Raw genomic sequence first — 15,071 nt, 5'->3', positions numbered from 1 at the left:
TCCTGGCCTGAAAGTAATAGAGAAATTAAAACGTGTGAAACCTGGCTTGCCTAGGATTAAGGCATTTAGCGGCTTCAAGGAACACTAAATTCTTTTAGTCAGTAAGCACCGTGACACAGTGTTTGGCTTCTTCTAAATGTCTCCACTCCTCAAACGCCCATTTGATGGCTAGTAGTTCACGGTTCCCAATGTCATAATTCCTCTCCGTGGGAGAGAATTTACATGAAAAGAACGCGCAGGGTATTAAATTAGTGAGGTTGGGAGATCCCTGAGAAATAATTACCCCCACCCTATCCTCAGATGCGTCAACCTCTACTACAAAGGGTTCCTCTGGATCCGGCTGAATCAAGACTGGGGCATTCTGAAAACACATCTTAAGAGTCTCAAAAGCCTTGAGAGCCTCAGGCGACCAGTTGACCAGATCCGCCCCCTTCTTGGTTAGGTCGGTCAAAGGTTTGGGGATTACAGATTTTTTTTTTATAAACTTACGATAGTAATTTGAGAATCCTTAAAAGCGTTGTAATGCTTTTAGGGAGGAAGGTCTCACCCAGTCTTGAATCGCCTGAACCTTCTTAGGATCCATTTTAAATGAGTGTTGAGTAAGGATATACCCCAGATACAGAATCTCCTGTACTCCAAACATGCATTTCTCTAATTTGACCGACAATTGATTTTCCCGGAGGATTCCGAGCACCAGTCTGAGATGAGAGACATGGGAATCCCAATCAGAAGAGAAAATCAAAATATCGTCCAGATATACGATCATAAATCTGGCGATAAATTCCCTTAAGATGTCGTTCATAAAATTCTGAAAAACTGCCGGGGCATTGCTGAGTCCAAATGGCATGACTGAATACTCAAAGTGCCTCTCTGGAGTGTTGAAGGCAGTTTTCCACTCATCTCCTTCTTTAATACGTATCAGGTTATATGCCCCTCTCAAATCAAGTTTGGAAAACCAGTATGCTCCCAAAACCTGGTTGAACAAGTCAGGAATCAACGGGATAAAATATTGATTCCTAATGGTAATCTTGTTCAACCTTCTGTAGTCGATACAGGGTCTGAGACCACCGTCCTTCTTTTTAACAAAAAATAACCCTGCACCCATGGGAGAGGTGGAGGGTCGAATATGTCCCTTTTTAAGGCTCTCCCTAATATACTCCTTTATAGTGCTGCGCTCTGGACCAGATAGGTTGTGAATACGTCCCTTGGGAAATCTAGACCCTGTCACTAAATCTATAGCGCAGTCATAGGATTTATAGGGAGGAAGAGTCTCGAATTCGGACGTGGAAAAAACATCTTGGAACTCTTCAATATACGGAGGGACCGACATGCAATTGGAGGAAACCCCTGCCTGGACAAAGGTCAAACAGGAGTTACAATTTGAACCCGATTTTTCTAACTCACCCATGGTCCAGTTAATGACCGGGTTGTGTAGCTGAAGCAAAGGCATCCCTAAGAGCATTTCTTTGGGCAGATTTTCGAGAATAAAAAATGAACACTTCTCTGAATGACACACCTCTACCGACAAGGTTATTTCAGGAGTACAAAGCTTGACAGTTCCTCCCAGCAGGGGAGTGGAGTCTATGGCGACAATATAGATTGGAGTGGACAGATTCAACACGGGTATTCCAACCTTTACTGCAAACTTAAGATCCATAAAACTAAAGGCAGAATCTGAGTCAACGAACGCTCTACCTGACCCCTTGAGGTCCCAAAGGCCACAGAAATGGGTAGCAACAACTTCCTTCTTACCACCTCCGGAAGTACCTTGTCTTTAGCTCCCTCAAACTTGGACGATCTTCCGGAAGGAGGAATCTTGGGTTATTGACAAACCCAATGATCGGAGTCGCCGCAATAGAAACAGGTGCCCCGTCGGCGACGTTGTTCTCTTCGGGTCATACCGATCTGCATAGGTTCGTCCATCTGTGCCTCCAACTTGAGTCCCACAGGAGCGGATTCAGGTTTACCCTGTGGAGAAAACAAATGTTCCCGCTGTCTCTCCCTGACACGTCTGTCCAATTTAATGGCCAAAGTCATGGTCTCCTCTAAGGTCTTAGGACAGGGGTAGTATACCAGCATATCCTTAAAATTCTCAGCCATGCCTGACCTGAACTGGCTCTTGAGCGCCAGTTCATTCCAGCCGGAGGGTACGCACCATTTACGGAACTGCGTGCAGTAGTCCTCAACTGGCTGATCACCCTGGCTGAGGGCCTTCAAGTGTGACTCGGCTACGGACGCTCTGTCGGGTTCATCGTACAGAACCCCCAGTGCTTGAAAAAATGCGTCAACGGATCTAAGGCAAGGAGAGTCATGAGGCAAGGAGAATGCCCATTCCTGAGGGTTACCCAGGAGGAGGGAGATAATTATTCCAACCCTCTGTTGGTCGGAACCAGACGAATGAGGCCGCAAGCGAAAATATAGCTTACAACTTTCCTTAAAAGCCAAAAAGCACTTGCGGTCTCCTGAAAACCGATCCGGCAGCTTGACATGAGGTTCTGCTTGCAGAGCGGCCGAAGAAGGTATTGGGAGCAGGCGAATTCTTGTGCATGTAACCTCTCCCCCAGTTCCTGAACAATTTGCGCCAGGTTTTCTACATGGTCGGTGAGACTGTAAAGGGTCCATGATGATTTATGGGCCTGTGATTCTGTCACGCCGCCGGATAGGAAGGGAGTAAGTGCACCCCCTGTCTGCCACCCACGCCTCCACCCCCCTTTGCCCCAGCAACCAAGACGCCGAGTGGCTCCCTGCTCGGCGCTACAGCAGGACGCGGCGTGCCTGCCCCCGTGTCACACCAGGGCGCCGGTGGCGCAGGAGAGGAGAAGCACGTCGTCGGCGCCCTGTGACAGGTGCAATATGGACCCTATGACAATGGCGTAGCATGGGTTGCCAGCACCCGGGGCAAGACAAGTATTGAGCCCCCCCCAACCATTTTTTTTTACAGATAATGCAGTAGATGTCACCTGCAGTCCTACGTAACACCACAGATAACTCAGTGATAAGTCAGGACCCATTTTGCGGTCGTGAGAATGGACCCTTACAAGTGCAGGGAAAGATTATTCAAGGTGTAGGGAAAGGATAGGGAAGAATCATTCCACAGCATTTATGTAGAACAGGGTTCAGTAGGGGAGGTTACAGCCTGGGTAATAGGGACAATCCTATTACACCTTGCTGCACTGACTGCAGATCCAAATTGCCATTATACAGCTCTGTAATTCCAGCAAACCATTCTTGTTATTGGGGTGCAAGTGCTGTTTGATACAGCCATTAACAAGGTTTTTCTACAAGGAAATATTTCTACGTCTTATTTGCCCTTGTGCGGTGGTTATATGTTCTAAAGCATTTTTGGGCTTGTATAAGTGGGAAAAAAGGCCTTTTTAGCCGTTGTGTGGTGAAGTGCGAAAATTACAGCACTTTTTTGTCATGTATTAGTGGCAAAAGAAAAATATATTTGCAGTTCAGCGGTGCAGTTCTATGTTCTAAAATCCTTTTTTGCGTGCATTAGTGGCACAAAAAAAGTATTTGCCGTTGTGTGGTCAAGTGAAAAAATTGCAGCCCTTTTTGTGGTGTTTTAATTTCCTTTTTATTTTAATTTTTTTTAATTTTTTTTGCATTAGCAATACTGAAGGATTACTGACCAAATGGTGACCGAGTGAAGGCGGATGCTCCACAGACAGGATCAGTTTTTTGGTGGTTATTGTTCTGACGGATCAGAGGAAGGGCAAAATAACCAGTGACGTCAACACAAACTTACTGCTGACACCCTCTCCACTCAGTCAGGGGGGCTCTACTTGTATAAGCGTTTAATAGAACAGGTTCTGTAGACATCGATATGGAATCAGCTGACGATGGCGCTAACATCGACCTGTAAGGCTGAGTTCATACTTGAGTTATTTGGTCAGTTTTGGCTGCCCAAATAATTGAGGTGTGCAGTGATTCTAAGAGCGACGCCTGTCATCTACATGTAATACGGACTCACAGTATTATTTCACTACCACAGCGACTCCCTATGCGTGTTACTGCAAGGCACAGTGTTCTACACCACTATAAAGGCTCTCTGCAGCCAGGAAATAAGGAAATAGCTGTTTTATTACGCTATTCGCCTCAAATAAATTTGAATCGAACCAAAGTTGTTGTTTTTTATTTGCACACCGGACAAATCGAATTTTTTTAAAATTCGATCATCTCTAATTATATATAAAAAAAGGTACCCTAGGAAGAAAACAGGAAAACCATCCTCAATGGAAACTTTTGGTCAGGTAAAATCAGATGTCTGTATGGAAATAATTTAGTAAGAATAGTAATCTATTAATACTGTTATCAACTGTAATTACCCAAAGTTATAGTATTCATACTGCATGATGTGTATTTATTAACCCCCCCCATGTAATGAAAGTCAGCCAATGACCTATATGTACCCCATGCTTCTTTATGTGTTTGTGATGTTTTCTTGATTTATTAGTTATTTTTATATACAAATATATAGCTGGAAAAAAAACTTTAAAATTTGACTTGCTTCCCATAATGGTGCTAATAAAAAAAGTGCAACTCAGGACACAAATAAATAAACCCACATTTGGCTACATCAATGGAAAAGTAAGAAAAAGTTATGACTCTTGGAATGCAGCAGCACGAAAATGATTTTTTGTCCCATAAAGCATTCTTTTATTGTGAAAAAGTAGTAAACTATTAAATAAACTAGACATATTTGGTATCATTGAAGTTAAAATGACTGTTAGGCTGAGTTCACACGGGCGAGATTTCCACGCGGGTGCAATGCGTGAGTTGAACGCATTGCACCCGCACTGAATCCGGACCAATTCATTTCTATGGGGCTGTGCACATGAGCTGTGATTTTCACGCATCACTTATGCGTTGCGTGAAAATCGCAGCATGCTCTATATTGTGCGCAACGCAGGCCCCATAGAAGTGAATGGGGCAAGTGCGGATGCGGTGCGATTTTCACGCCCGGTTGCTAGGAGACGATCGGGATGGAGACCCGATCATTATTATTTTCCCTTATAACATGGTTATAAGGGAAAGTAATAGCATTCTTAATACAGAATGCATAGTACAATGGCGCTGGAGGGGTTAAAAAAATAAATAAATAATTTAACTCACCTTAATCCACTTGCTCGCGCAGCCGGCATCTCTTCTGTCTTCTTCTTTGCTGTGTACAGGAAAAGGACCTGTGGTGACGTCACTCCGGTCATCACATGGTCCATCACATGATCTTTTACCATGGTGATAGATCATGTGATGGACCATGTGATGGCCAGAGTGACATCACCACAGGTCCTTTTCCTGTACACAGCAAAGAAGAAGACAGAAGAGATGCCGGCTGCGCGAGCAAGTGGATTAAGGTGAGTTAAATTATTTTTTATTTTTTTTAACCCCTCCAGCGCCATTGTACTATGCATTCTGTATTAAGAATGCTATTATTTTCCCTTATAACCATGTTATAAGGGAAAATAATACAATCTACAGAACCCCGATCCCAAACCCGAACTTCTGTGAAGAAGTTCAGGTTTGGGTACCAAACATGCCGATTTTTCTCACGCGCGTGCAAAAAGCATTACAATGTTTTGTAAAATCGTGCATGTTCCTGCAACGCACCCGCACCTTTTCCCGCAACGCCCGTGTAAACCCAGCCTTAGGCCTCTTTCACACGAGCGTGACGGATTAGGTCCGGATGCGTTCAGGGTGCGTTCAGTCAAGTTCGCACCATTTTGCTAGCAAGTTCAGTCAGTTTTGTCTGCAATTGCGTTCAGTTGTTCAGTTTTTTCCACGTGGGCGCAATGCATTTTGATGCATTTTTCACGCGCGTGATAAAAAAACTGAAGGTTTACAAACAACATTTCCCAGCAACCATCAGTGAAAAACGCATTGCATCCACACTTGCTTGCGGATGTAATGCGTTTTTCACGCAGCCCCATTCACTTCTATGTGGCCAGGGCTGCATGAAAAATGCAGAACATAGAACTTGCTGCGTTTTTCACGCACGCAGAACTGATGCGTGAAAAAAAACCGCTCATGTACACAGACTCATTGAAATGAATGGGTCAGGATTCAGTGCGGGTGCTATGCGTTCACGACAAGCATCACACCCGCGCGGAAAACTCGCTCGTGTGAAAGGGGCCTTTTTCCGTTTGCGGGCCGTTTTTTGCGTTCTGTATACGGTCCGTATACGGAACTATTCATTTCAATAGTTCCGCCAAAAATATGGAATGTACTCCGTATGCATTCCGTTTTTCAGTTCCGTTGAAAGATAGAACATGTTCTGTTATTGCCCGCAAATCACATTCCGTGGCTCCATTCAAGTCAATGGGTCCGCAAAAAAGCAGAACACATACGGAATGTACTCCGTATGTCTTCTGTATCCGTTCAGTTTTTGCGTTTTTTTTCCATTGAAAATGTTATGCCCAGCCCAATTTTTTCAATGTAATTACTGTATACTGTATATGCCATACGGAAAAACGGAAAGGAAAAACATAACAGAAACACAGCGGAAACAAAAAAAGGAACAACGGATCCATGAAAAATGGACCGCAAAATACTGAAAAAGCCATACGGTCATGTGAAAGAGGCCTGCTGTGGTTTTATCTCCGTCCAAAATTCCGGAACACTTCCGGCATTTTTTCCCATTGACATGCATTAATGCCGAGTGTTCCGGCAAAACGGATCCGGCATTGAAGTCTGCGCATGCTCAGACCGCAAGAACTTTTAAAAAAATAAATGCCAGATACGTTTTTCCGGATGACAGCGGAGATACGGTTTCGGCATCTCAATGCATTTGTCATACGTATCAGGATCCTGATCCATCTGACAAATGCCATCAGTTTGCATACGTTTTGACGGATCTGGCAGGCAGTTCTGGCGACGGAACTGCCTGCCGGAATCCTCTGCCGCAAGTGTGAAAGTAGCCTTAGGAAACTTAGACACTTGCATTGTTAATTCCACTACTGATATTCGGCAGATGATCTCAATATCGGAAATTAAACGGCTCCGTTTTGACTTTGCACATCAGGATGCATCCGTTCCGTTAGGATGCGGTTGGGTGATATCAAAATGGAAAAAAACTGATCCGCCACCTGGAGGAGAGACAGCATGATATGAGAGCTTCTCTCTTCTCGTTCTAGCGATTGGTGGAGGTCTCAGCGCTCAGACCCCCACCAATCAAAACCTTTGATATGTATCTAAGACATAAACATTTTTTTTGAAAACTCAGTGACCCTTTCAGAAAATGCATAGCAGTTTTTGCCCACGGGGTATACTGCCACTATGTGTGAGCCAAGCTTACGACCTAAATCACACAACCATATTTTTTTCTGCATCCAATCCGCATTTTTTGCGGGCTGGATGCGGACCGATTCATTTTAATGGAGTCACAATAATGCCGCACACTGTATGCATATCCATACCTTAAAAAAAATAGAAGATGTCCTATTCTTGTCCATAGGCATTTTGACAATGGGGCCCGGTCAGGATAGTTTGACTTAGGGCTCAGGCCGGCCGTGCCTGTATTGCGGCCTGCATACAGTGGGTCTGCAATATATGGGCAATATATGGGCACTGGCTGTGTGCACACCGTATCACGGATGCGTACCCATTCACTTGAATGGGTCCACAATCCGGGAGATATGGTGCGGAACCGAGGCACAGATCGGAAGCCCACGGAAGCAGTCCTTCCGTGGGTTCTCTGTCGGTGCCTCCACACCGCAGAAAAGTTGCTAGATGGGGACCCGATCATTATTATTTTCCCTTATAACATGGTTATAAGGGAAAATAATAGCATTCTGAATACAGAATGCATAGTAAAATAGGACTGGAGGGGTTAAAAAAAATATATATATATTTTGACTCACCTTAATCCACTTGTTCGCGCAGCCGGCATCTCTTCTGTCTTCTTTCTTCAGGACCTGGGTAAAGGACCTGTGGTGACGTCACTGCGCTCATCACATGGTCCATCACATGATCCATCACCATGGTGATGGATCATGTGAATGACCATGTAATGAGGGTAGTGACGTCATCAAAGGTCCTTTTCCTCACAGATGAAGACAGAAGAGATGCCGGCTGCGCGAACAAGTGGATTAAAGTGAGTTAAACTATATATATATATATATATATATATATATATTTTAACCCCTCCAGCCCTATTTTACTATGCATTCTGTATTCAGAATGCTATTATTTTCCCTTATAACCATGTTATAAGGGGGAATAATACAATCTACACAACCTTGAACCCAAACCTGAACTTCTGTGAAGAAGTTCGGGTCTGGGTACCACAGTCGGTTTTTTATCACGCGCGTGCAAAACACATTGCACCCGCGTGATAAAAACTGAACAACGGAACGCAATCGCAGTCAAAACTGACTGCAATTGCATACCTACTCGCGCGGGTTTGCCGCAATGCACCGGGACGCATCCGGACCTAATCCGGACACGCTCATGTGAAAGAGGCCTAAGCACCAGTACAAATCGGAGCAGCGTGGCGGAGAGGGGAGGCCGCCATGTACTGACAGGTCGCTACCTGGTCCTGGTGGTCGGTCAGGGATGAGGACTGTGTTTCCCAAGGATCATTTTCTACTGGGAAATACAGGGCACAGTATAATACACTAGAATCTATATACTATAAAGATATTAGCCCTACCCCCTAATAATAATACAATTAGGGGGTCATTTATTATATAGAAATACGTCTATATTAGGTGTATTTTTGACACAGATTGTGGCGCAAAGGTCCTTAGCACCGCAATCTGCATCTTTTTTCCCGCTCATGCCAGGTCTAAAAAAGGTGGCGTGGGCAGGGAAAGGGATACAGTTATGGCCATACAGTTATTGGATACCACCGCCATACAGTGACTGGATAACACTGCCATACAGTAACCAAATAAAAGGGTATAAGGGGGCACAGTAAGGGGTGAGGGGCACAGTTACATGACCATGTGACGTTAGAAGGTCTTTATGGTGAACGCGGTTCAGACGACACCATAATGAGAGGCAGAGGAGTGAGACAGGGGCCCGGGGCCCTGGATGGACAGGAGAGGTGAACACAGCAAGTAGATGGAAGGGCTCTGAGGGGGATTCATACAAGAAGTAGGGGCAGGAGGTCTGTGCAGGGCAGCAATAGGAGATTGGAGGGTGGAACAGGAGCTCTGGATACATGAGGGAGGAAAGGAGAGAAGGGGATCCATGAGGATGAGATAAGAGAAGGACAGGCTATGGGGGGAGGGGGGCAGGTGTCATGGAGGCAAACTGCTTAATGAAGCAGTACGACAACTCCTGTCCCACAGAGAAGAGACAGACTCACTGACAAACTCTTGTCTGAAGCTGGTAAGGTAACCTGCTGCTCTGCTGAATGGAGTGGAGAGGGGGCATGTCTGAATCTCTGCAGCAGCCAGCCTCATGTGACTCAGAGGGCCCACCAGAGGGGTACTGCGTATGTAAAATCACAGTAATGAGTGCTTCCATCTGTATTGATTAAAGTGCTCATAGCAGCTCAGTGGGCCCCCTCAGGAGCAGTGGGCCCCAGCATTTGCCCGACTTTGCCAGGTGCTGATGCAGGCCCTGCAGACAGGGACACACTGCATTATAATGCAGTGAGGTCCAGTTACAAGAGCAGAGTTTAGGACGGGAAATCATAATGGTCATTTTGCATGGACCGATATTGTGCGAATTATCAGGGATGAGAATTCATAGAAACACTCATTACCGATAATTGGCCTGTGTAAAAGGTGCCGCCAATCACCTAATGGATGAGCAAACACTTGCTCGCTTTCTCCATTCCCGATATTTGCCTGCTAAGCTGATGCGTGTAAAAGGATATTTATATTAAGTGTATATGTTGGCGTTTGAATTTGCTCATATGTTAAGTTATAAAGTACAATATCATTGCATGAGCAGAATGTGCTGTATGGCAGTATTACTTGAGCAATGCATGAATCTGTATTTTTAACAATTGTCTAATTTGAGCACAGTATTAGGGCTTGTTCACACGACCGTGACTTTTTTGCGGTCCGCAAATTGCTGATCCGCTGAAAACGGATGCCGCCCGTGTGCCTTCCGGCAATTTGCGGAACGGAACAGGAGGCCCATTATAGAAATGCCTATTCTTGTCCGCAAAACAGACAAGAATAGGACAGGACTCTAATTTATGATCTATAATTTTTGCGGGGCCACGGGACCAAGCAACGGATGCGGACAGCACACAGAGTGCTGTCAGCATCTTTTGCGGACCCATTGAAATGAATGGTTCCGTATACGGACCCTATGCGGAACGCGCAGAAAACGGCCCGTATACGGCCCGTATACGGAACGCAAAATACATTCGTGTGAACGAGCCCTTATTTTGCAGTGCTATGGCATTATTACTGATACACTATATGTTAGTACAATCAGTACAATCAGTGTGCTATGCACTGGTGTTATTTTAACACTACATGGAAGACTTATGCGCTGCAGGGTGGTATTATCTGAGATCGGTATGGTGGTAACAGTTATGCTGTTTATGCACTGTAGAGTGGTATAATTTCATCACTACAGCAGTATTATGTATTCATTGTATGGTGGTATTATTTGAGTACTGTATAGGGATATTATTTAAGCACCTTATGATGGTATTATATATGCACTGTGTGGCGGTATCATTTGAGCACTGTATAGATGTATTATTTTGGTGTGGCGTGATGCATCATATGTATCCATCCCTTGTATCCACTGGTTTTGAAAAATGAGGTCACAAGTCTTCAAACATTACAAAATAATTTCTTAACAGTTCCGATTCGTGTGGTTTCACATAGAAAGAGTGGCTGCTGGGCCCTAGTGCTGGAACATTGATTGTAAGGCTGCTTTCACAAAGGCCTCATGCACACGGCCGTTGTTTTGGTCTGCATCCGAGCTACCGTTTTGGCGGCTCGGATGCGGACCCATTCAGTGGCCCCGCAAAAAAAATATAACATGTCATATTCTTGTCCGCGCTTTGCGGACAAGAATAGGCAGTTATATGTAAAGGCTGTCTGTGCCGTTTCGCAAATTGAACGCGCACGGACAGCATCCGTGTTTTGCGAATCCATGATTTGCGGACCGCAAAACACACCACGGTCGTGTGTACTGTATGTGGCCAAACTCAGTGTTCGATCAGTGATTTCAGTGAAGCCCTCTAATCCTGGTTTTGGCTCATACTGATGGAAATCACGGATCAAACACTGACCAAACACTAAAGCCTCATGGAGACGTCTGTGTAACACGGTCCGTGAGATACCGGACTGGAATTGCAGGAGCACACAGCGTCATTGGTTGCTACGTGAAAGTTTCCTAACACGATTGGGTTGATTGACAGATGGATAATGGTCGATAGGGTCTGCACCGTGAGGGGGCATGGTCGTGTGAATGCACCCTAATATGCATTACCCCTGAAAACCCTTAAACCCTTGATTGTATATAAATCTTGCAAAGCTGGTTGACAATATGACCATTGTTACATAATGTTAAATAACTATATATGTAAAGCTGGTATAAGTTATACATCTTGTATATAGGGATATGGACCATGCTGGTATAACCTGGGCATCTCCTGTATATAATTATATATGTACAGCTGGTATAAGTTATACATCTTCTTGTGTATAGTGTTATGGACTATGCTGGTATAACCTGGGTATCTCCTGTATATAATTATATATGTACAGCTGGTATAAGTTATGCATCTTGTATATAGTGATATGGACCATGCTGGTATAACCTGGGCATCTTTTGTGTATAATTATATATGTACAGCTGGTATAAGTTATACATCTTCTTGTATATAGTGTTATGGACCATGCTGGTATAACCTGGGTATCTCCTGTATATAATTATATATGTATAGCTGGTATAAGTTATACATCTTCTTGTATATAGTGATATGGAGCATGCTGGTAAAACCTGGGCATCTTCTGTATATAATTATATATGTACAGCTGGTATAAGTTATACATCTTCTTGTATATAGTGATATGGACCATGCTGGTATAACCTGGGCATCTTTTGTGTATAATTATATGTGTACAGCTGGTATAAGTTATACATCTTCTGGTATATAGTGATATGGACAATGTGGTTATAAGATGGGCATCTTCTGTATCTTCTGTCAGGAATTTCCACCAAGACGTCTAAACGCCAAATCTTTCCGTTGGTCCCATATGATTGAATAACAAGTCAGATTTGCATTTTGGGAGACCAGAAATGCTAGGTGGAAACCAAAGTTGTGATGGCTGCCATATTGGTCAACTTGTCAGTAAACTTTCCCTGAGAAAACTAAAACAATAGATAGAGTTTTGGTTAATGGGTCTGTTTTATTTTAAGGGCTCCGGCCTAGATCCTAAAGGCCCTTTTAAAGTAATAGGATACAATATGGAATATTTTTTTGGATGAGCTTTAGCTCATACATATTCCAAAGCCCCATCCTCTAAACCTATATGCCTATCCCTGTCCCTTTTCTCCAACCCATTTACTGGCTGTGGACCGCTGGGAAGTACTCCAGCTGTGTGTTTTTGTGGAAGGCTGAACGAGACCTGCGGACCAGAGATAAGCAAAGGGAATTTCCTGCCAGCTTCCGCCTCTCTGGACCTCTCGCTCCCATCTCCAACTTCCCGACTCGTAGCAGGGCTGAGAGCTTCCTGTTTGCACAGATTCCCGCACATTAAAACATGTAGCTGAGGGCATTGTGTTGCCCGGGCTGGTGTGACTTGAGTTAACCCTTTTGTAGCACACCTCTTCAGGATAATCCCTCGTCAGCCCTTGCCGTAGCGTACTGGTTAAAATTCAGAAAGTATGACGTGTCCCTCGTAATGTCATGAATTTATTTTCACTTGGCGTCATTGAATCACTTCCCAGTCATTTCCTGGTTATATCTGTTTCTAGGTTAGTTGGGTGACAGCCAATATGGCTTGCAGTACAGGTCCCATAGGAGGGTTGTCACCAAGTGTCCCAAGGATGTATCACTACATAACTAGGAGCACTTTCTTCTCAGGGTGCTAGGAAAGTTTGGTGACAATCTTGTAATGGAGACTATATTGGTTGCCATCCAGCTTTCTTACAAACAAGCTAAAAAAAATTGCATTCTCTTTTCAAATCTGATTGTTACATCCCTTCCTACCCTCAAAAATTGGTTGAGAAATAACCAGAAATAATATCTGGTCACAGACAACTAGTCTGGCCTAGACACCTACTTCTTCTATGCTCTTTTGCAGAGTTGGGAATGCCTATGATTATTGGTTAATTATCATATGAGTTAACCCCTAAGCAGTTCTTATTCTGGCTCTATAACCACATTTCATAGGTTTAGAACCTTTATTCATGGCTCTAGTGCTGTGTTCCCTAAATCTAGGAGGAAAACATCTCTTCTTTCTAGGAACTCAATCTCTTGGATGTAGTACTTTGTCTATTGGCTCATAAAATTTTGGTAAGAAGTCTACTGGCTCTAGAAACATGTCTTCCGAGGTCTAGGAATATAACTGTCTATAACTGTAGACTCTATGTACACATCTCTTGAATCTAAGAACACTTTCCCTAGGACCACTTCTTCTAGGAACTCTCATGGGTCTACCACCACATTTTATCTTGACTGTAGGACTGTATATGTTGGCTCTAGTTCTCTTGGTTGCAGAAACATTTCTCATGGGCCTAGGACCATATCTCTTGACTGGGCAGTAGGAACATGTTTCTTGGCTTTAGGACCATACTGTATGTCTTGAGTTTAGCACCATGCCTGTTGACCTTAGCCCCACTTCTTCTGGCTTTAGGAACCCTCTTGCTCTAGAACCATATTTCTTGGCTGTATCACTACTCGGCTCTAGGAACATGCCTCTACTCTAGTACTATCTTTTGTGGAGAATGTGTATTTCTATAGAGCTACACTTATCTCCTTGCTGTAGGACCACATCTCCTGGCTGTGGGAAAGATAATCTAAAAAAATAAAATGTAATGGTTCGTTTAATGTTCAAAGCAGCAGAACTAATGAGCAGTGTGGTTCCACTTGAGATGGCAGCTAATGCCTCAGTCCCAGCATTGAGCCCCCTCCTCCACTAAGAAAAATCAATAAGAAAGCTGTAGAATTGGTAATGGCTCCACAAGCTCCTACTGTTGGTGATTGGGTTAAATCCTCAGCTCATGCCAAGATTCCCTCTGTGAGATATGATGTTTGTCTGGGCAGTGGAGAGAAGCTGGCGGAAGCATAATGACTGCAGAGATAAGCAGCATTAGGAAGCTGGGTGCAAACAGGTGACATGGAGGAGACGGTAGACATGAGAAATCTTAGGCTTCTAGGATGTCAGAATAACAAGTCAGGTGCTTGCATTACCTACATGACAACCTAGAAAAAACAACCACTTCAGCAAACAGACCCCCTGACACACTCTGTGCTGCTGGTGGGAGCTGGTATAAAGATTTTCTTTTATATAGTGATATGGATTATGCTATGGTTTAACATAAGTATCTTCTGATATATAGGAATATAACTACAGTTGATATAAGTTATACATCTTCTTGTATATAGTTATATGGACTGGTATAACCTGGGTATCTTCTGTATAGAATTATATATGTACAGCTGGTATGAGTTATACATCTTGTATATAGTGATATGGACCATACTGGTATAACCTGGGTATCTTCTTTATATAATTATATATGTACAGCTGGTATAAGTTCTACATCTTCTTGTATATAGTGGTATGGACCATGCTGGTATAACCTGTGTATCTTCTGTATATAATTATATATGTATGGCTGGTATAAGTTATACATCATCTTGTTTGGGCATGGTCTGGATTTAGTCCATAGCTGCATATAATCACAGCAGTTATTACATAGATGATGTTATCAATATTACAAAATAATGAGTGAGAATATGGGATATTTCTCTTCTCTGCTCTTATATACTGAACACAATTAACCATTTCACTGCTTCTGTCAACCACTATAACCTACTTACCCAGATGCCTCTTCTTGGTCAGAGAAGGGTTAACCTTAACTGTTACCAAAACAAAATGAAGAAAAAAAAATCCCATTATTGAGAACAGGAAAATGGT

General features: G+C 43.5%; 1 protein-coding gene across 1 annotated transcript in view; it reads right to left on the bottom strand.

Moving 5' to 3' along the window:
• The window catches only part of SAMD10 (sterile alpha motif domain containing 10), a 196,630-nt gene extending 181,559 nt beyond the window's left edge, over positions 1-15,071 (bottom strand). The window contains exon 1 of the mRNA XM_040435142.1: positions 14,975-15,071. Within this exon, the coding sequence (XP_040291076.1) occupies positions 14,975-15,050 (76 nt within the window). The 5' untranslated portion in view covers positions 15,051-15,071. The remainder of the gene's footprint in view (positions 1-14,974) is intronic.

The sequence above is a fragment of the Bufo bufo genome, chromosome 6 (genome assembly GCF_905171765.1).
Source record: "Bufo bufo chromosome 6, aBufBuf1.1, whole genome shotgun sequence".
NCBI lineage: Eukaryota > Metazoa > Chordata > Amphibia > Anura > Bufonidae > Bufo > Bufo bufo.
Note: the sequence above shows the minus strand (reverse complement) of the source record. Positions and strands in the feature narration are given on the sequence as shown.